Genomic DNA, 21,035 nt, shown 5'->3' with positions numbered 1-21,035 from the left:
ACTATATGTATGCACACACACACATACACACACACATATGATTATGGTGGGGGGAAGGGCACTAGCACCTGGGAGCATCAGGGAAGGCCTTATATAGATAGATTTATAGGCAAATAGATAGTTGATGGATAAACAGAGCATTTACATACCAGCCAATGTGTTAAGTACTGCGAATATAAAACATAAGCAAACAAGGCCACCTGGCCCTTAAGGAACTTACATTCTAAGGGAATGGAAGAGAACAAGTATTTATTAGGCACCTACGGTATACTAGGCAGTTTGCTAAGAGCTTTACAATGATTATCTCATTTCATGCTCACAACGACTCTAGGAGGTAGCTGCTATTACTATGCCCATTTTACAGTTATGGAAACTGAGGCAACCAGTGGTTAAGTAACTTGCCTAGCGTCGCACCACTAAAAATTATCAAAAGAAAACATATAAAGGGGAGCTGGAAGAGGTGTAGGATATTTGAACTGAAGAATCTTGTGGGGATGCCTGGAAAATGAAGTTCGTTTAAATTGTTTCTTGAAAGAACCCAGGGATTCTAAAGGGTTGTTGTTGTATTTGTCTTTTGTTCTCAAAGAGGATTGTGACATCAGGGAGATGATGACATGACTTGCAATTGACTTTGATTTGAGTGAGGGAGGGCTGTGCAAGGTCACAAGGTAGAGAGGAAGTGCAATCCAGGTGTGAGAGACAGTCAGTACAAAGACACGGGGGCTGGAGATAGAGAAGATCGACTGGAATCTGTGAGAGAAAGAAACAGGTGAAAGGGCTGGAAAGGGAAAGCGGGGCCAAGCTGTACTATCAATAATGTTATTTATTACTATCAATATAATTTTATTATTAGCAATAGCAACAGTGATCACTTCCTTATAATGATTATTCTCTCAAGGAGCTGTGTTTCCTTTGCTCTCTTTTAACAAAATGTCCTGGATAGTGTCCTAGTGCATGACTCCAATGGGCTGGCCACTTTGGTCAAATGCCCAACATACGCTTGCCAAAAAGACGATTTTATGGAGAACTCACACAGGGCGAGTGCTCACGTGATGATGGTCAGAAGAAGCGATACAAGGACACTCTCAAGGTCTCTTTTAAGAACTTTCGAATTGATTGTGTGACATGGGAGACACCTGTGGCACCAGGCTGCCCAGCATGGTGTGCCCTCATCAGAGAAGGAGCTGTGCTCTATGAGCAGAACTAAAGCAGCTCAAAGGAAATGGGAAATGCACAGATACAGAGAATCCACCCCAAATGTTCACATGGACTATTTGTGCCCAGCCTGTGGTAGAGCATTCGGAGCTCGTATCGGTCTGATCAGCCAGTTGGACACACTGTAACTTGATTCGAACATAGTGATGTCACTTTGGTCCTTTTCCTGAACAAAGGACAGCAATCAACCAGCCAACCTAGATAGTGTGAACTTCGTGTTTAGGAATACGGAAGCTGTAGCAGTATTATGGGGGTGGGGAGTAGCCTGCTTACATTTCTCAAAAAAAAAAATTATTAGTTGGTTATTTTTTGGGAAAAAAACAAACCCAATCAACCATGGAATTGCTGTAATTTTCTTCAACGGAACCAAGATCACTATTCCTGTTGTAACAAGGAAGTCTAGTTAAGTCAAACAAACCGACACACCAGCCCTGTCTGACTAAGCCAATCTCTTTCTGCCCTCAAGCTCACCAAGGTTCTGCTAAGAATCGGGAGACACAGGTAGACATTCCTCTTCTTTTACTGAGTGGGGATTATGAGCCAATGAAGTGAGAAAATTAACCCAAGTTTATTTGGTCCCTTGGGCATTGGGTGTTAGTCTCTCTAACACAAGGATTAAATACTGGTGAATAAGTCATGCAAAAGAAACTCATCAAATGAGTAAAATATGGATGAGTCTGCCTGGCATTTGAAGCTCACATAATCTAGCAACAACCTGCCTTTCTCTTTATTTCTTTTTCTTTCTTTGATAGTATTTTTATTTTTTAAATAGTATTTTTTCCAATTATATGTAAAGACAATTTTTAGCATTCATTTTTACAAGGTTCTGAGTTCCAAAATTTTCTCCCTCCCTCCCTCCCCACCCCTCTTCTGAAAATGGTAAGCAATTTGATATAGGTTATATACATGGAATCATGTAAAACATATTTCCATATTAGTCACAGTTGTGAAAGAAGAAACAGACCAAAAGGAAAAGCCATGAAAAAAAAAAATAAAGTGAACATAGTATGTGTCGCTCTGTATTCAGTCCATCGGCTCTTTATCTGGATGTGGACAGCATTTTCAACCATGACTCCTTTGGAATTGTCTTGGGCTAAGTCTACCACATGTACAAAAATATTTATAGCAGCTCTTTCTGTGGTGGCAAAGAATTAGAAATTGAGGGGATGCCAATCCATTGGGGAATGACTGAACAAGTTGTGGTATATGGATGTAATGGAATACTATTGTACTATAAGAAATGATGAGCAGGCAGACTTCAGAAAAACCTGGAAAGACTTGTATGGACTGACGTTGAGTGTAGTGAGCAGAACCAGGAGAACGTTGTACATAGTAACAGCCACATTGTGCAATGACTAACTTTGGTAGACTTAGCCCTTCTCAGCAATGCAAGGATCTAAGACATCTCCAGAGGCCTCATGATGGAAAATGCTATTACATCCAAAGAAAGAACTATGGAGTTGAAATGTAGATCAAAGCATACTATTTGCTCTTTTTTTTTTTCTTCTGTTGTGTTTTGTTTCCTCTTTCTGGTGGCCTCCTATTGGTTCTAATTCTTCCTTACAACATGACTAATGTGAAAATATGTTTAACAGGAAAGTATAGTATAGCCTATATCAGATTGCACGCTGTCTTGGGGAGTGAGGTGAGGAGGGAGGGGGAGAAAAATTTAAAACTCAAAAGCCTATAGAAGTGAAAACAAATAATAAATTAATCAAAAGGAGAGAAAAAAAGGGCTAAATCTAACAAAGTCAGTCATCGCACAGTGTTGCTGCTCCTGTGTCCAATGTTCTGGTTCTGCTCACTTCACTCAGCATCAGTTCACGTAAACCTTTCCAGGCTTTTCTGAAGTCTGCCCGCTCATCATTTCTTATCGCACAATAGCATGCCATTACATTCCTCTACCACAACGTTGCTCACTCTTATTTCTTCTTAAATGTTGTACGGTTGCTGTTCATCTACGTCACCTCCCAACGATTCCCCACCATCACTGCCTTGTACCAAACACGTCCAGCCAAGGAAAGCGAGTGGGCACGTTGGCCCTGCGGGCAAACCCCCCTCCCTCTGCCCCATGGCACACGCCTCCCCAGGAACTCTCTGGAGGCAGGACCGGTCATTGCATGACGTGAGCTCTGAGAACGTTCAGCCTCATTTTCCCGCCCGTCCCTGTGGTCCCTGCGTAAAGCGTCCTCCTGGCTTGGCTGCCTTCGCCCTGATTTCCTTCTACCCCCGGCTCGCTTTTCCAAGCTCTGTCTGTCTCACTCTCCCCTCCCCCCACCCCACGCACTCTACGCTGCTGCCTGGCTGATCTCAGCCTGCTCTCTCCGTCTGTGCCCAGGACAAGCTCCTTCTTCATCTCTGCCCACTGACCCCATCCTCCTCCTGCCAAGGCCATTTCACCTGCCACTGGCTCCAGGATACCTTCCCTAAGCCGTGGGTTTTATGCGATTTAGAAACTTTTTTTTAAGATTTAAAATTTTTTTTCTAAATCTAATCGCGGGAGATTCTCGCGAAGGGGAACGGCATGGTCGGGCCCGGCTCTTGGGAAGCGATAGGAAGCGACGGGAACATCCCCATTTTACAGATGGGGAAGCTGAGGTCCGCCGATAGGAAGCCGAGTGATCCAGGTCCCAGGGTTGGGGCTGGAGCCGCGGTTGCCATGGCGATGGACGCAGGAGGGGGGGCCGGAGGGGAGGCAGGGCGCGTGACGTCACGGAGCGCGCCGCCATGGCCTCCTCCTCCGCCGGCTCCTCCGCGTCTCCCACCGGCGTCCCCCCCCCCCCCCCGCCCCCGCCCGTCCCTCCCGAGGCCGTTCTGCGCCGGCGCGGACCACGGAGGGCGCGCGGGAGGGGGCCGGTGCGGCGCATGCGCGCTGTGGGCCGCGCCGCCGCCGCCGCCGCCTGGTGCCCCCGCCGTTGCCGCCGCCGCCGCCGCCGCCTCCTTTCCGCCGGCGGGTGTGTGAAGGAGGAGCCGGAGCCGGAGCCGGGGCCGCCGCCGCCATGGGGGTGAGTGAGGCCGGGCCGACCCCCCCCCCCCCCCCGTTCTCGGGACCCCCCCCCCCCCGGCCCCCGACCCCTCCGGCCCCACGTGACCCCTGCTTTCCCCGCTTCCCGGCATCCCCTGGGGCGTCCCCCGCTACGAGCTCCTTGTCTTGTTTTCTACCCCCCCCATCCCCGGCACGCTCGGGGCACCCCCCCCATTCCCATGTGCGCCGGGGGCTCCCGGGTCCGAGCCGGCCTCGGACACTCGCGACGTGACCTTGGGCGAGTCACTGAACCGCCCGCGGCCTCAGTTTCCCCACCTGTAAATGGGACCTGGCTCCCCCTCGCGGCCTACGGTCCCGCGGCCATTCCGGGCACTTTTGTGACCGACCACTTCCGTGGGGGTGGAGGGGGAGGAAGAGACCTCAGTTTCCCCATCTTTGGTAAAGTGCGCAGGGGCCTTTCCTCCCCCTCCCCCGGGAAGAGCCCAGGAGGGGGGAAGGGACCTGGGTTCGAATCCTGAGCCCTGCCCTTTCCCCTCATTGTGATCTTGGGCAAAGCCCCCACCCTCCCGGGACCTTAGTTTCCCCGTCGGAAAAGTGAGGGATTGTTTCACTCTCCCCTGCCTCGGTTTCCCTCTGGGGAGCTTCCTGGCTAGATCTCGACCCAGGGGGCCAGAGCACTTGTACCTAAGTGGAAACTGAGGCTTTTGAGAGGCAGGTCAGGGGTGCCAGCCTGGCCCCTTCCCCGCCTCTGCCCCCCCTCCTTCCTGGCCTGTTTGCCCCTCTCTGAAATGGGGGTACAGCCTCCTGCTGGCCCCCACGACAGCCTGGCCAAGCGTGGGGACCCCCCAGGAGCAAAGGCGCTGCTGTATCTGAGTGGGTCTGGAGGCTCCTTCCTCCTGTGGAGTCGGGGTCTCTGGGGTCCTCCAGTCTGTGAAGCTGGGCAGAGCCCAGGGTCCCCAGTTCTGGGCCCCCCAGATGAGCCGGACGTCCCATGGCAAGCCCTCTCATTGGCAGGTAGCCGAGTTCATCTATCCCAGTGCCTCCGTTCAGAGGTTGCCTTTCCTGGAGGGGGTGAGACTCCCTTCTGGCCTAAAACCCCCTGGGGATGGGGGCCCTGCCCCTGCCCCTGTCTCTGCCTCTGCCTCTACCCAGAGGCCTTCTGTGTTTCGCATTCTGAAGCTGAGTCTTCACTGCCTCTGATAGAGTTATGTGGCCAGTAGCATAACCCCCATTTACAGAGGAGAAAGCTGATGTCTGAGAGGCCCTGGGACATGCCCACGGTACCCCCCCCCCATCGTGGGTATCACTCTTCTGGCTTGGGATCCCATGTCCTGACCCCCCTGAGCGCCGGGGTGGGGGGGGGGTTCAGCACTGAGTCCTCCAGGGTTTTTATCAATAATTCACGTCTCTGTCGTCCTTTAAGGTCGTAGTTCTTTGATCAAAGCAGCATTGTGTTATGTGGGGAGTATTATCCCCATATTGTAGTTGAGAAAACTGAGGCTCAAGTAATTTACCCACAGCCATGTAGCTAGTAAATGTCAGAGTTGGGATTTGAACTCCAATCTCACCTGACTCCAGTTCCCGGGAGGAATGCCGCTTTTCTCAGAATCCCCACTGGGCATGCCCACACCCGCCAACTTTGAGCGGCCCACCAGGTTTTGTCCCGGCCTCTTCCTCTCTGCACTTGCTAGCTTGAGCCCAGCTCCGCCCCTTTCCATGATCATCTCTATGCAAAGGGTCCCCAGGTGACCGTCCAGCTGCCTCTTGGACATCTCTAGTGTCCCTAAGCCCTTCCCTCCCTGCTGCGCCCTCCCCGTCGTCCCCCTCTGCATCCCATCGGCCCCCAAATCCTCCTCTCTCACAATAGCTTGGGGAAGGGGTCTGCTGGCCCCACGTCTCCCCACTCTGGTCCACCCTCCACTCAGATGCCTGATGCAGGCCTGTCCCGCTCAGCCGCTGCTCAGTCTTCCCCACTTCTATTTCCAGTAGAAACACCTCTCGGGGCCCTTAGAGCTTTTTCTGCCCAGCCCCGTCTCTCTGTCCAGCCTTCTCATACTCTGCTCCCCTCCATAATCTGTGATCTAGCTGCACACAGCACCCAGTCTCCTGCCTCCAAGCCTTTGTCCTGGCTGTCCCCTCCCCACTTCCTCCTCTTGGTATCATCCCACTTTGGACCGGAGGCCTTTCTTGGTCTTCCTCACTGCTGGTGCCTTCCCCTCTGGGATTTGTCTCCACTGCTCACTAAGTGTCTTGTATGTTGCCTGCCTTGTTAGAATGGAAGCTCCCTGGAGGCAGGGACCATCTTTGCTTTGCCCTGTATCCCACAGCTGGCACACGGTAGGTGCTTACTAGATACTGGTACACTGGCTAGATCCATTTTGCTTTTGAGCACCAGTGTCTAGTGACTGTGCTTGGACTCCTAGGATGATTGCCCTCCTTGGTGCGGGTGCTGGGGTGGAGATGCCTGGAGAGGTTGTTGGCTGCCCACCCTCAGCCCCTTGGTAGATGGCACCTTCATGGAAAATCCCACTGAGTGGCTCTGTTCTGAGAAGGGCGTTTGGCCTCTGGTGAGGCCAGCATGGGCTGGGCATTGCTGTCAGGGAGGCAGTCTCTCCTTAAAGTGCCCCTGATGCCCTCCTGGGTAGACAGCTCGTCTTAGCGCGGCAGAGTCAAGCCCACTGGAGCCGCCAGGACATCGCTTCTCCAGGTCTGGGCCCATTTTAGGAGATGCTCTGCTTGTCTGGCCCAGACAGCAGAAGCCCCTGGAGTTAACTTCCCCTCCCCGGGCCTGTTTGTCCAAGTACTGAAGGCTGAAAGGGATCGTTACGTATGGGCCGCAGAGGGTGGGTTTAGACACTGGCCAGGCTGCCCCTAGGAGTGGGCCCATAAATCTCCCTTCCAAGGCGGAGTGGCCGGGCACGCCGGGTGCTTTTACGACCTGCAGTTGTTCATGGGCCTGGAAAGCGAATAAGCCAAGCGTGCGGGACGCCGTCTCCTGCTTCACAAGGGAAAGCGAGTCAAATGTCAGCATTCTCCGTGCCTCCCCAGGTGTGGGAGCCCCCTTCCACTCCAGGGTCCAAGGCCAGCTTTGTCCTGTCAGCATCTTGGTCTCACTTGGGATGTGTTTTATACCAGGCTAAAATAAGAGACTCTTCCCAGGGACATTAAACTCTGACACCCAGAGAGAGCCTCCCCCTTTGCCTTGAGTCTGTGAGCCCTAGGGATGCGGGCCTGGACTTGGTGGTCCTCCTCCCTTCACCTCCCTTTCCGTCCCTTCCTCTTCCTTTCCCTTCTCTTCTCCCTGCCCGCTTCCTTGCTCCTTCCTTTCCCCTCCTCCCCCCCTTCCTCTCACTATCAGACCTGGCCAGCATTTTCATACCACTCCATAATAGAGATTGCCCACCCCCCTCCCCATGCCCCCGCCAGCACTTGGATATTCAGGCATACTCGTGGTCAGACCACATCTCCCGAAACCGTCATTCCTAGTGCAAGCTCAGTCCAGGGTTAGTTCTGTCCCCGCACGCACACATTTGACAGGGATTCTGCGGGTGTCTGCCTTCAGGGAGTTCAGGACTGGGGAGAGCCATAGGCTGGCAGGGATGGAGAGGACCTTAGGTACCATCTAGTCTTAACGCCCTTCTTTTGTACAGGTCCAGAGGGGACCAGTGACTCCTTTGGGGTTGCGAGACCTTGGCCTTGTGCCTCAGGGCCCACTACGCTTCTCATTGCACACAGTAGGTAGTCAGACATTTGTCACTGGGTGTCCTGATGCTACTCACAGGAAGAGGCCCCGGGAGTTTATAGTGTCTGCACTATTAGATGCCAAGGCGGCTAGGTGGCTCAGTGGGTAGAGCTCTGGGCCTGCAGTCAGGAAGGCCTGAGTTCAAATGTGGCCTCAGACACTCACTAGCTGTGTGACCTTGGGCAAGTCACTTCACCCCTGTCTCTGCCTCAGCGTCCTCAGTTGTAAAATGGGGGTAATCGTAGCCCCTGCCTCCCAGGGTTGTTGTGAGGATCGCAGGAGATGATATTTATTCACATGCCTAGCCCAGTGCCGGGCACAGAGCGGGCACCTCATAGGTGCTTCTTTCCTTCCAAAAACTGCACAAGGCTGTTCTTCCTTGGTCACAGTCCTCAGGAGTGGCCCCCGTTGGTGTCCTGAGGGCGTTAGCTGGGGTCTTTGACGCTCCCGTGTGCCCAGGGATGACGTGCCTGCATCTGCCTCCTCCAGGCTTTTCCCTGAGCAGAGAAGGCAGACCACTCCTGGCTTTGTCCCAGGGACCCACCCACTTTCCTCGTGCCCTCTGGCAGCAGTGTGGCCTGGAGCTTGAACCGTTGGCCCCGCTTGTTTTTCGGTGCTGGACCCTCCTTGTACTTTTCCATTGGTTGAGCTGTTGCAAGGCTTATCCTCCAAAGAGAGGTGGGAAGCATCTGCCCCTAGCTCAGGGGCAGTGTGGGGTAGTGGGAGCAGCCCGGGATGTGGTCTGATTCCTGGCGGCAAGCTCAGTTTGCTTCGTAATTGTGTGAATCTGGACGGGCTGTTTCCCCTCGGCACACCTCAGATCCCTCCTCTGTAACGTGGGGAGAGCAGTAGTTGGCCCCGTCCATCTCAGAGCTGGTGAGAAGAGCACTTTGAGGAGGGCCCTTAGAAAGATGAGCTGGTGTCCCTTCCCAGGGCGCCTTACGGGCTGTGCCAGAGTTGGTGGAAGGGGGGTGAGCTTGCCCATCCCAGAAGGAGAGCCTGCCTGTACAGCATCAGAATCAGACTGGCCTCGATAAAGACAAGCAGCATTTCCCAGAAGGGGCTGATGGGTCCTGAGCGTTCCCCATGGTGGCTGCTTCCCCTGTGGCTCGGGTGGGCTCTTGGGAGTCACTGCCCCCTGTGCCAGGGCTCCTGCTAGATTGTGGCCTGGGTGGGCCTGGTGCCGCCTGGGCTCTGCCTGCCGGAGTAGGGGCAGTGACAGCTCAGGGTCAGGGAGGGTTAGGTGAGGCTAGCACCTCCAAAAAGACCTGCCCCCAGGCCCAGCTTCAGCTCCCTAAATGCCAGGGAAACCTTTCAACAGCTGGCAAACGGGTTGGTGCATCCCCCGACTGTCAGCTTCTGGAGGGCAGGAGTGGTCTCCCTGCTGCCACAGGGCATGGATGTGGTGGTTACGATCCAGGCTCATGAGAAGTCAGCAGGTAGGGAGGGGCCATTTCCCTTTTTGCCCACCTGCCTCCAGATGGGATTTTGAAATGGCCCACAGGTGAAGGGAATCCAGGGAATAGGAACCGAGAGCTAAATGGTGGCTGGATTAGTGCTCAGAGCAACCTGAACCATAGGTCAGCCACAGTCCAGGTAGAGAGTGCCAGCAGATGAGGTAGGCTTCTGACAATTGGGGGGGAGGCTCCATGGCTTGAATTCCCCTGACTGTGGTGAAAAGCAGAGCTGGCCTTCCTTTGGACAACCATGCCTGCCCTTAAGAGCTGTGTGACTTGGGGTGAGCCTCAGTTTCCTCTGTGAAATGGGTACAGCAATACTTGTGCAAACTGACTATCTCACAGACTGCTGAGGGCAGTGATTTGTAAACTGTTAAGGGCCCGGAACATCCCTTCTCACAGGGCTGGAGAGGGCCAAGAGCTTTGTCCGTTGGAGTTCAGGGGCAAAGCTGGACTCCAGCTTCACATCCCAAATGAGGGGACCTGTCACCCCCTTCTACAAAAGGAATGTCCGTTCCATACTCATGAGGATAGACACTCGGGCCCTGGAGACATGGGGAGGCCTCGTCCAAGGCCTCTGGATTACGGAGGAGAATATGGGGTGCAGAGAAGCGAGTGAGCTTACCGGACAGAAGGGAAAATAGGCAGCTCAGGAACACTAAAATTTCTCCAAAAGAGCTGTGGGGTAATTGATTGCACAGTGGGTCCTCAGCTTTTGCAGGGGTAACATCACTAGAGAACCACGGATGTTGACATGTTGAGCCTCCGGGAAATGGGTTCCTGCAGCCAGCAAACTGAGCTCTCTGGGCATTGCAGAGAATACACGTTTCTTTGTTTCATGGTTCTTTGTAACATAACACTGATTCTGATGACGGGCATTTCCCGACACGGTCATGGTGAAATACTCCAGCGTGGGGACTCGCTGAACCTTCGCTCTCACTAGCTCTTTCTGCCTTTTTGTGTCATTACTGCCAAACTCCTGGCTGTAGCAGCTGCAGGCGTCCACGGGGCGTCTCTCACACCTGTGTTTGCACACTAAGCCCGTCCCTGACTTTGTGGCTTGGGGTTCAAGCCCACAGGGCTTGCACTACACGTCGGGGCATAATTGCAGCACAAAACTTGAGTTTTGAAGGCCTAGGCAGCTCTTTACAGCACGAGAGTGACACAGGCCAGCAAAGGGCCTCGCGGGCGCCCTGCTCCACATGCCGGTGTGTCTCGTTGCGCTTCTCACCTTTTTCTCTGCTGAGCTCAGCTGTGGATGTACGCAGTTGCCAGCGCAAAAGCGAAAATGAAGTTACTAACAAAAACCACGCCGATGCTTGAAGTTGAGGAAGGTCAGTGTACGAATGTGGAGGATCGGCAGTAACACGCTCTTGACAGCCAGGGTGAAAGGGAGTTTTTCCCTTTTGTTACAATGAGCTCACTCCCTTCTCTGCACCCCGTGTTCTCATCTTCAGTCTGGAGGCCTTGGATGAGGCTTCCCCATGTCTCCGAGGCCCGAGTGTCCGTCATCGTGTGTGGGCACTCCTCATAGGAGAAGTGACAGGTCCCCTCATCTGGGATTTGGTGTCGGAGCCCAGCTGTGCCCCCGAGCTTCCCTGGACAAAGCTGTGTGAGGAGGGAGGACGTCCAGGCAGCCGAGAGCTCTAAGTCTGTGACCCGGCAGGGTTTGGAGGGTCCCTGAACAGAACCTTCTTCTCTCATTTTTGCAGAGAAAGTCAAGTAAAGCCAAGGAGAAGAAACAGAAGAGGTTAGAGGAGCGGGCTGCCATGGACGCCGTCTGTGCCAAAGTGGAGGCCGCCAACAAGGTGAGCCTGGCTCCTCCCATGTGCCCCTCCCGGGCTCCAGTCTGAAGCCCTTAGGGCAGGCTCTGGGTCGGCATCCCCTGCAGGTAGCGCTCTTGTTCTGGAACACCAGGCATCATCGGCCCTCCTCGGCCGCTGTCCGGGAGAATGGCCCAGCCACCCAGGCTCACTTAGGTTGGACTCTATTTGTTGCCCTGGTCTTTAGAGCTTCCTGAGAGCCTGGAGCCTGGCGCCTGGCGGGGACCAGCCTGGGGAGGTCATTCATGGCTCTCAGTTAATCTTTGCTCTGTGAGCGCAAGCCTGGCATGTGGCTGTGAGCTGGAAACCTCAGTGAGGGCCCGGTGTGCTGGCTGGCCGTCCCAAGGATTCCCAGGATGCCCACGAGCTCCCTGAGTTCCCCTGGCCCACCCAGCCAGTCACTGATAGCAGCAGCATGTATGAAGTGCCTACTGTGTGCAGAACACTGGGCTAAAACCTGGGGAAATGGAAGGTTGAGCAGAGGCTGAGTCCCTGCCGTTCTGGGGTTTGCCGGCAGCACAGAAGACACACAAAATGTGAAGCTGCCTAATGAGGACGTGGAGCTAGCAAGCAAACTGAGGTCAGAGGGCACAGTGCCAGGCCTGGGCAGCTGCTTGGGTCTGTGTCCGGACGGGCCTTTCCCCTCGGCTGGAGGGGCGAGAGAATAGGAGCTGAGGCTGGAGAGGTCAGGAGGCAGCGCCAGCTGTCGTGGGGCCCCCAGCCCACTCTGCCTGACTCACGCCAGGCACTTCTCCCTCAGCCTCAGTTTCCTTATCTATAAATGACTTGAGGCTTGAAGGCTCCCTTCAGCTCCTGGTCCCGTTACCTGGTAGGTAGCATGGAGCCGCTGAAGATTGGCAGCACTCCAGCATGGCAGCAGCCTGGGTACGTTGGCCACCTGGGCAAAGGTTGCGTTTCACAGTGCAGAGATAGGAGCTGTGTTCTCTCTGTCTCTGCTGGAGAAGGTGCCTCCAAACCACCTGTGGCTGTTGCCCCCTCTCCCTCCCTCCCCCTCTGTGGCCAAGGGCTCCTTGGCCTTGGCTCAGAGGGAGAGCCCAGTGGTCACCTTTAGGACGAGGCCACACACCAGGCTGCAGCTAGGGGTCTGTCTGTTGTGAACTCACAAGGTCAGACTGCTGAAGCCTCTGAGACAGCCACGTAGGGCAGGGGAAGAAAGATGGATGGGTCACAGGCGCTCTTAGGTGGACGGCCTTTGGAACCTCATGTCCCCCAGACTCTTAGCCATGCTGAGATGGCGTCGAGGACTCTGCCCGCCTTAGCGCTAATGCTTCCACTCTCTTTTTTCTCTTTAGCTTGAAGACCCCTTAGAGGCCTTTCCTGTGTTCAAGAAGTATGACCGGAATGGGTGAGTCCAGGGCCTTTGCTCTCCTCTGCCTCTCGGGGGTCTTTAGAGACCTGCCTCCTCCCATGGGGCCTCAGCTGGTGTCAGGGGCCTCCCACTCGTCTTTGTTGAGCACCGACTGTGGGAGGCGTGGACACTTTGACTTGAAAAGAGGCTCCTGATTCTTTAGAGACTGTGGCCTGGCCTCCACTTTCCCCTTTTGGGGTAACAGAATTCCCTTCCTTGTCCTGGTCCTCAGCTTTCTTGGGGAGCCTGGAGTTAAGCGCCCTCCCTTTCTTTCTCCCCTTCAGTGTAACATGGGGGGAGGGTGGCCCAGTCACTCATGGGCTGCTCTTTGGGATCTGGTCAGATGTGGGTCATGGGTGAGTTAGGCGGCCCACTGGGCTCCAGCCCATGCTCCCCAAAGGCAGCCGCGTAAGGCAAACCCGGTATGTGTACGATTCTCACTCTCGCCTCGGCCTGTCTGAATTGTCCGCCATGGCGAGGGCCTGGATCTGTCTGTCGCCCTTGTGGCCTCAGGTCAGACGTTTCCCAGCCTCAGTCTCTCTCCCATTTAGTTCCCAAGACATTTTGAACAAGCCCAGAACGTCTTCTCCTAGTTTCTGAGTCACAACAACCACAGGCCCTCTGGGAGCCACTCTTACAGCAGGCCCTGAGCCTGGGCGTCCAGAGAGCCCTTGTGTCCACGAGAGAGTGGGCCGGACTGGTAGAATTCCAGTCAACAGCCAGCACCGGACGTGTCAGAAGAGGGTGCCAGGTGGGCCCGTTTCTCCCCTGGGACAAGAGCAGAGTGTGTTCCTCTCCACCCCTCCTCACTCTGGGTCTGCCCATGTCCCGCCAAGATCTCCCAGGCCCCCAGAGCATCCGTCCAACATGCTGGAAGCCCCAACGGGGAGGAGTTCCTGGTACATCCCGTTGAAAGGAGATTCAAAGTGTCTGATGGGAAAGTGGTACACGGGGACGGCTTCAGAGAAACCTGGGACTTGTGTGATCTGATGTGCAGTGAAGTGAGCAGAACCAGAGGAAGAATTTATACAATAATAGCAATGCTGTCAATGGGGGGAAGGGAAGGGACTAAACATTTATTTAGCATCTACTGTGTGCCAGGCACTGGGCTAGGTGCCTTGTAATTACTATCTTATTTAATCTTCACAGCAACCCTAGGAAGTTACAAATGAAGAAATTGAGGCAAATAGAGGTTAAGTTGCTTGCCCAGGGTCATATAGCCTGTGAGTGTCTGAGGCTGGATTTGAACTCAGGTCTTCCTGAGGCCAGGCCCTGCACTCTGTGCACTGCACTAGCCCATTACACATGAAACAACCCTGAAAAAGTTAAGTCAGATCATGCAGTGACCACACGTGATTGCTGAGGACCCCAGCTCTCCATCTCCTGACAGAGGGAGGAGGGAGGGGTTCAGTGAGCAGAAAAAGCCATATCATTTTTGGATGTAGCCATCCTCAGTCTTCCAGCTAACATCTACTTAGTGCCTACTGTATGCCAGGCCCTGAGCTAAGGCTGAGGATATGAAGAAAGGCAAAAGAAGGTTCCTGCCCTCAAGGGGCGCAGTCTCATAGGGGAGACGATGTACAGACAGCCTGGCACAAACACACTACAGCCAGGGGCAGACTGGGACCTCAGAGGGAGGCAGTAAGATTCAGGAGAAGCCCTTCCTGCAGGAGGTAGGGTTTTAGCTGGGACTTCAAGGAAGCCAGAGAGGTCTGTGGTGGGAGCAGAGGAAGGAAAACGTTCCAGGCCTGGGGGACGGCCAGAGGCGGGACCCCAGCCCAGCCCACAGCTCGGTCCATGGCTCGGACGGCCTGGATCCAAGGGGTGGAGTGGAAGAGCCAGCAGACCAGTGTCACTGAGCAGGGAGGTCTCAGAAGACTGGAAAGGCCTGGGGGTGGGTGATGAAAAGCTTTGAATGCCAAACCAAGCAGTTTGTATTTGATCCTGGGGCCATAGGGGGCCACTGCACTTTATGGAATAAGGACAGGGGTGATGGGAAAAGGCTGAATAGGGGATGGACTAGGGGTGAGACTCAAGGCAGACCCCCAGCAGCTCTTACAGCAGTCTAGGGTTGAGGTGATGAGGGTCTGCGTGGGGTGGGGGGGGCAGTGTCAGGAGAGAAGGGGCATCTTTGAGAGATGTTGGGGAGGTAAAATCAACAGGCCTTGAGAGGGAGGTGTCCAGGCTGGCTCCTGGGTTGTGAGCCTGAGGGCCTGGGCGGGGGGTGGTGCCTTCTACAGTCGAGGGGGGAATGTTGGGGGGGGTGGAGAGATAGGTGTAAGGGAAAAAATAATGACTTCTGTTAAGGTGTGGGGATTTATTTGACTCCACATATTTGGTACAAGAATTTTGTTTTTCTTTTTGTGGGGCCGGGGTCGGGCAGGAGTAGAAGAAGGAGAGAAAATAGATTTTTGTTCATTGAAAAACAACTTTTAAAAACTGCAGTCTATGATAGGTCTGGATCAAAGAGGGAGGCCACAGTTCCTCTGATGTGCTAATCAGAGGGTTCGAGTACAGCCAACCTCATGGGCTCTGAGACTTCTTTTGTAACAACAGCCAGGTTCTTAGAGGGGATACCACAAGGGCCTCAGCTGGCAGAGCAGCTGTGACCCTCAGCTTTCTATCCATGCTATGGAGCCTGAAATTCACTGTCCTTCATGTGGGCACTTAGCCTCGGTTCCTCCATTGGTTCTGTGTAGGTATGACTAGAGAAAGAGCTGGCCTGGTCCCGGAGTCAGAGAGTAGGGTCAGGGTTACAGAGAGGCGGCCCCAGGGCGGTGCTGAGCGCCCCAGAGTCTCTGAGGAGCCAAAGCCCTTTGGTGGAAGGCCGTGATGGGGTGGAGCACAGTGAGGTGGCCTGCAGGGCTGGTGCCCTCTAGCCTTACAGGGAGGGCCTGTGCCCAAGGACCAGACAGCGCCCGAGTCCTTGGCTTCTAGGCAAGATTGACCTGAAAGGGCCCAGACCTAGCGGACGGAGAGGACAAAGGCGGTGAAGTTGCTGGAGCTTGGCAGTGGGTGCTGGGGGTCGCTTGAGGGCGTGTTCCAGGCTCTGGCTGGGGTAGTTACAGAAGATTTTTGAAAAGCTGCAGGCCTCCTTTAAAAGGGGGAGAGAGGGACTTCTGAGGGGAACAGGACGATGGGATCGCAGAGATTCAGGCCCCAGGAGATGGGGATGGGGCGGCCAGACACCCAGGAAGTGCTTTGTGGGAGGCGGCTGGGCATAGCGGAGAGAGGGCAGGTGTGGATGGCGGGGGAGTGGGTTTGTTGCTGGCTTTCCTCCTAGCGGGGTGACCTGCCTTGTTTCCTCCTCTGAAAAGCGGGAATGCTGATGCTTTACTGCTTCCCTCTTAGAGTTGTGAGGAAAGTGTTGTGTAAGTGTTAGGGTTCGATACACCCCGGGAGCATTTTATTACAGAGAAGGTCAAGGGGAGAGAGGAAATGGGAGCTGGGGTCAGGCCTCAGCCTGGGGGTGCTGACTGGGGTTGAATTGTGCTCTGAAGCTGAAGGATGGCCTCTCAGGCGCTTGGAGGCCTCAGCCAGGCGAGCACAGCAGCTCCCGGGGAGGTGGTGCCCCGGCTCATCCCATGCTTGGTCCACGGAATGTCTCCTATCGTGTCTCTCTCCCCACAGATTAAACGTCTCCATTGAGTGTAAGCGCGTGTCGGGGCTGGAGCAGGCTACAGTGGATTGGGCCTTTGATCTCACCAAGACCAACATGCAGACGCTGTAAGTGTCCCCGGAAGGCTCGGGTGGCTTCTCCTGCTGCCCCACCTAGCTCCTCACGCCCTCATCTTCCTCCCGATTGCCAGGTATGAACAAAGTGAATGGGGCTGGAAGGATCGCGAGAAGAAGGAAGAGATGACGGATGACCGGGCCTGGTACCTCATTGCTTGGGAGGAGAGTGCTGTCCCCGTGGCCTTCTCACACTTCCGCTTCGATGTGGAGTGTGGGGACGAAGTCCTGTACTGGTACGAGCCCCGGGCAGGGGAGGGGCCTGTCCTGGAGGAGAGGGCCTGGGACTCCCCAGCCGATGTCCCCTCCACTCAGGCACCGGCATTTCTGCAGTGCTCTGCGGGTGTTCACTCTCTTGGTTTACCCTCCCGGGGTCACATTGTAGGGAGGTCTGAGGCAGCCTTCAAACTCAGCTCTTTCTGATTTGAGGTCTGGAGCTCTACCCATTAGGCAGCCTGGCCCGTGACCAGGCCCAGCTGCCGCGGTGTAGGGTCCTTGGCCTAGATGGGAGTGTGTGTCTCCTTGTCCCCTTATATCCCCTGCTCCCTCCCGTCTTTCTCTCTCTGTCTCCTCTTCCCCTCCCCCTCCCTATCCCTTCCCGCCCGTGTACATGGACGGATCTGGGCCTGCCTCCTCCTTGAAGATGCCCATTGGCTTTCTTCCTCACGCGGCTGCTTGGGCTCACTCTGACCTCCTCTTCCTCCAGCTACGAGGTCCAGTTGGAGAGCAAAGTGCGGAGGAAAGGTCTGGGGAAGTTTCTAATCCAGATCCTGCAGCTTGTGGCCAACAGGTAAGCAGGGGTGGGGGGCTGCCCTCCTGCCTTAATGCCCCGTCCACAAAGAGCAGTGCCTGTGAATGTCCTTTATGGAATTAAATTCCCAGGAAAATGAACCCTCTGAGTTTTTCATGTGTTGAGTTATTTTGTTTTGACCCAAGCCTCCAGACAGCCCCACCGTGCGGCAAAGAGCATTCCTGTCCTCGCACTCAGGCTGGGGCTGGGCCACTCTGCTCGCTTTGGGCTGTGGAGCCCAGAGACATGCCCCCCTTTTCCTCCCCCTCAGCACCCAGATGAAGAAAGTCATGCTGACAGTGTTCAAACACAACCATGGAGCGTACCAGTTTTTCAGAGAAGCGTTGCAGTAAGTCCTGGGGCCCTGCATCTGATGAGGGGGGCTGCTCAGGCTTTTGTTCCCCTCTGCCAGCCTTATGCCCACTCCCCCCGCTGTGTGGGCTGGCCCGGGACTCCCGTGGAGCATGAGATGAGGAGGGAGCAGCGACTTCTCCATCCTGTTAGCGTTTGATGCGGGCTTAGTGAGTGCCTGCTGTCAGATGCTGTGGGGGCAGATGGTTCCCCCTGGTCCCTCCCCACCCGGGGGTGCTTTTTCCTTCATGTGTCCCTCCTGTTTCAGTGCTCAGGACTCCTGGCAGGGCACCGAGGTGCTTGGTTCCCTGTGACTCAGGTCCTCGTTACTGTCCTCGAGGCCCTTTGAGCCTTGAGGGAGGGAATCCCCCGGGGTTGCTTTGCCCAGCACGTCCTGGCTGTGCCACACTTTCCTGCCTCAGGGGCTTGTTGTGAGGACCCCACACGTTCACATACTTGGAGCTTTTCGCCAGGCACGAGGGGCTCGTGGAACTCACCGCAGGGACCCCTGCCTTACAGGTTTGAGATTGATGACACCTCCCCCAGCATGTCCGGCTGCTGTGGCGATGACTGCTCCTATGAAATCCTGAGCCGGAGGACGAAGTTTGGCGACAGCCAGCATGCCCACTCGGGCGGGCACTGTGGCGGCTGCTGCCACTGAGGCTGCACCAGGTGCCAGAGCCACGTCTTCCCCTGGCCTGGTCCCTTCCCCTGTTCCCATCACTCCACACATTCTCAGCTGCCTCTCACCTTTCAGGTCCCCCAGGGCGGTGGTCCCCTCAGTTCAGGAGGATGCCAGGGTGCACCCCCAGAAGCATCGCCCCCTCCCCCAGCCCTCATCTGCCCTCCCCGTGGCATTGGTGAGCAGTGCAGGGCAGCAGGGCTGGGGAAGGGCCATCCCATTTCTCGAGGGGGCCCACTGGGGCTCTTGGCCAGCCTGTGACGCAAGAAGGGCTTGTTTCCAAGCCACATCTTTGGAAGCATCTCTCTTCCCTTTATCCACTTAGCCAGAACCCCAGCTCCCCACAGCAAGACCCCATTGCTTGTAGAAGAGCAGCTGGACACTGCTGGGCTCCCCCACAGAGAAAGAAAGGAGAAGTGGGGTGCCTATGCAGCCCCAAGGGGACACAAGAGTGCCCAGAGTCTGGCCGAGAAAAAACGGCATTTGGTTTGTGGTTTCCTCAGAAAAGTCCCCCTCCCCGAGGGAAGACCTTTTGTGGCAAGAAAAGTGGGCTGGGGGAAGCAAGCTCTTTTGTAAGGTGTATGTTTGCAGAAGTGCAGAGTAAAATTGACTCAGGGGTCCACGGGACACTGTGGGAACTGTACGGAGGTGGTCGCTCCTGACCCTTCTCTCTCCATCAGGCCCAGTGACCAACTGGGCCCCGGTTGAGAGGCCTAGGAAGGAGCCGCCCACTCTGGGCAGAGCTTTGGACCGCTGGTTTTAGGCCCGTCACAGTCAATGATGCCAGCTTGTCCTCTGCTCGAACCCCTTCCCCAAAGTGCTGCTGCACCACTCCTGGGGAAATGACATCAGGGAGTCCCCAGGCTTCCCCTGGAAAGAGGCCTAGTTCCTGTCTGCATATTCAATGCCATTTCCTCTGTACTTTGGTGCTGATTCTTCCCCTCCCCAGCCCAGCAGCAGCAGGCCCTGCTTCTCCTCCCCCAGGGCCTCTCCCTCCTCTGCCTCAGTGAGGCAATAGTGCTGCTGACCCTGTCCAGGCTCCACCAGCTGTCTGTGGACCAGGGGGCAGCTCGGTCTAGCTTCTGTCCATTTCTTTCAGGGATGCACTCTGACCTGCTTCCATCCAGCCAGACTTCTCAGTCTCTCTGGCAGGATCCATTCTGTCCTTCCTAAGATGCTGAAATAGGGAGGAGAGAAGGACCCTGCTGAGGGGTTGGGAGAGGGAGCTTTGTCGTGTCTTCATCCAAGAGCAGTGGCTTTTCAGATGCTGAACTCCCGCCCTCGTCTGTCCTCCAGGGCTCATCCTGCCCCCAGCCTGGGGCGGGGGGTACCAAGCCCACTTCTCCCCTGGCATGACTCCTTTGAAGCCCCTCGGTGGGGAACCTCTTTAAAGTTTTAACCTCTGTGAAGGTTTTTGTAGAAGGCCTGTCCTTGGACCTGACCTCAGATTCTCCTCCCACCTGCAGTGCCCCAACTCAGGAGGCAGCTGTGCCTGCGAGCCCCTTCTCCCCCTTCACCGCTGTGTGGGAGCACAGACACACGTGCAGTGTGTCATCCTACAAAACACCAGCCTGTGAGCTGCTGGAGACCAGGGACCCTGGGCACTAGGCTTACACTCCCCTCCGCAGCTCACACCCTGCTTTCCCTTGGAAAGGGCCAGGGTTTTGTTTTTTGTTTTTTTTTTAAAGACGCCTTTGCAGCTTTTACACTGGATTCGATCCCCACTCCTCCACCCCTGGTGTCTCTGAGAGAAGCTTCTGCCCTAGGGTGGACTTTGTAGGTCATTGAAAGGGGCTGATTTGGGCTTCCTCACACTAGGAGCAAAGAAGAGTTTCCCTTCTCCTCTCCAGGGATATGAACCAAAATATTTTGGGTCTCAGATCATGGATTTCTGACTCTACTCCCAGAATTCCAAAAGAATCCCCAACAAAAATTCCAAGTAACTTGAGTTCGTTGTGTGTGTCTTTTTTATTGACTTCCTGACCTCTTCCTAATAACCAGATCCTAATTACCAAACTCGTTTGCAGGGGGGTGGCATTGACATTGCTGCCATCTTTATCCCAGTGCTCTTCAATTAGCTCGGATGCTGACGGCAGCATCTAAGGATTAGCAAGTCATTCCTTGGTTTGGTTTTCCTGTTTTGAGATTCCCTTGTCCCACTTTCACATCAGCGTCTCACGTCAACTTCTGCTAAGTCTAGTTTTTGAGAAATGTAGCTCTCTGTTTGGCCTGTGTCATTGTTTTGTTTGGGGCGCGTTGAAGTATTTTTGTTGAAGATATCTTCTTTTTAAGTTGTATCCATCCTTTGCCCATGCTGGGTCACTTCTCTTGGTGTGTCTGTGTGTACACGCGTGTGTGGGAGTGTGTATGTGCCAGGGTGAGTGTGATTCTTTTTAACCCTTTCTATTTTTTAGAGGAAAGTTTGAAAACAGACCTACTCTCGATATATATTTTTTCCTTAGTAAATTCTTTTCTCACTGGAATCAAAGGGAAAAAAGCAAACCTTTTGCATTGGTTTTATTTGTATGTTACAAATAAAAGACACTTTGTTCAGTTGCTGTACGACTCTGGCAGAATGGGATAGGCGTAGGTGAAGGTGGCATCTATTTGAGGGTGGGGTTCTGAAAGATGCTGGACAGTGGTTCATTGAGAAGCAGGTGGTGCACGAGGAAGAGCTTCAGGCAGCCTCCAGAGGGGCTTAGACTAATGGTCACTTAGCCCTTCTCAGCTCTGATATTCTCTGTTCTTGGGCAGAATCAAGATGGCAAAGTGAAAGGTCAGAACTGTCAAACTTCCCCCAAAACTTCACCTACCAAATGACCACAGGAAATACCAGATAGAATTCTGAGCTTAAAGGTCGTAGTGAGTGATTTTTTCAGCCCAGGGCA

At 54.6% G+C, this 21,035-nt stretch overlaps 1 protein-coding gene across 1 annotated transcript; it reads left to right on the top strand.

Annotated features, from left to right (window-relative positions):
* Window positions 1–4,147: 4,147 nt before the first annotated feature.
* NAA40 (N(alpha)-acetyltransferase 40, NatD catalytic subunit) lies at window positions 4,148–20,705 on the top strand. The gene is made up of 8 exons (XM_027856323.1): window positions 4,148–4,220; window positions 11,113–11,208; window positions 12,537–12,589; window positions 16,223–16,318; window positions 16,402–16,560; window positions 17,031–17,114; window positions 17,386–17,463; window positions 17,985–20,705. The coding sequence occupies exons 1-8, from the start codon at window positions 4,215–4,217 to the stop codon at window positions 18,124–18,126; spliced, it is 714 nt and encodes a 237-aa protein (XP_027712124.1). The 5' UTR covers window positions 4,148–4,214; the 3' UTR covers window positions 18,127–20,705.
* Window positions 20,706–21,035: the final 330 nt, after the last annotated feature.

The sequence above is a fragment of the Vombatus ursinus genome, unplaced genomic scaffold, assembly GCF_900497805.2.
Source record: "Vombatus ursinus unplaced genomic scaffold, bare-nosed wombat genome assembly UNPS02011369.1, whole genome shotgun sequence".
Lineage (NCBI taxonomy): Eukaryota > Metazoa > Chordata > Mammalia > Diprotodontia > Vombatidae > Vombatus > Vombatus ursinus.
The sequence above is the reverse complement of the archived record's forward strand: the minus strand, read 5'-3'. Positions and strand labels throughout refer to the sequence as shown.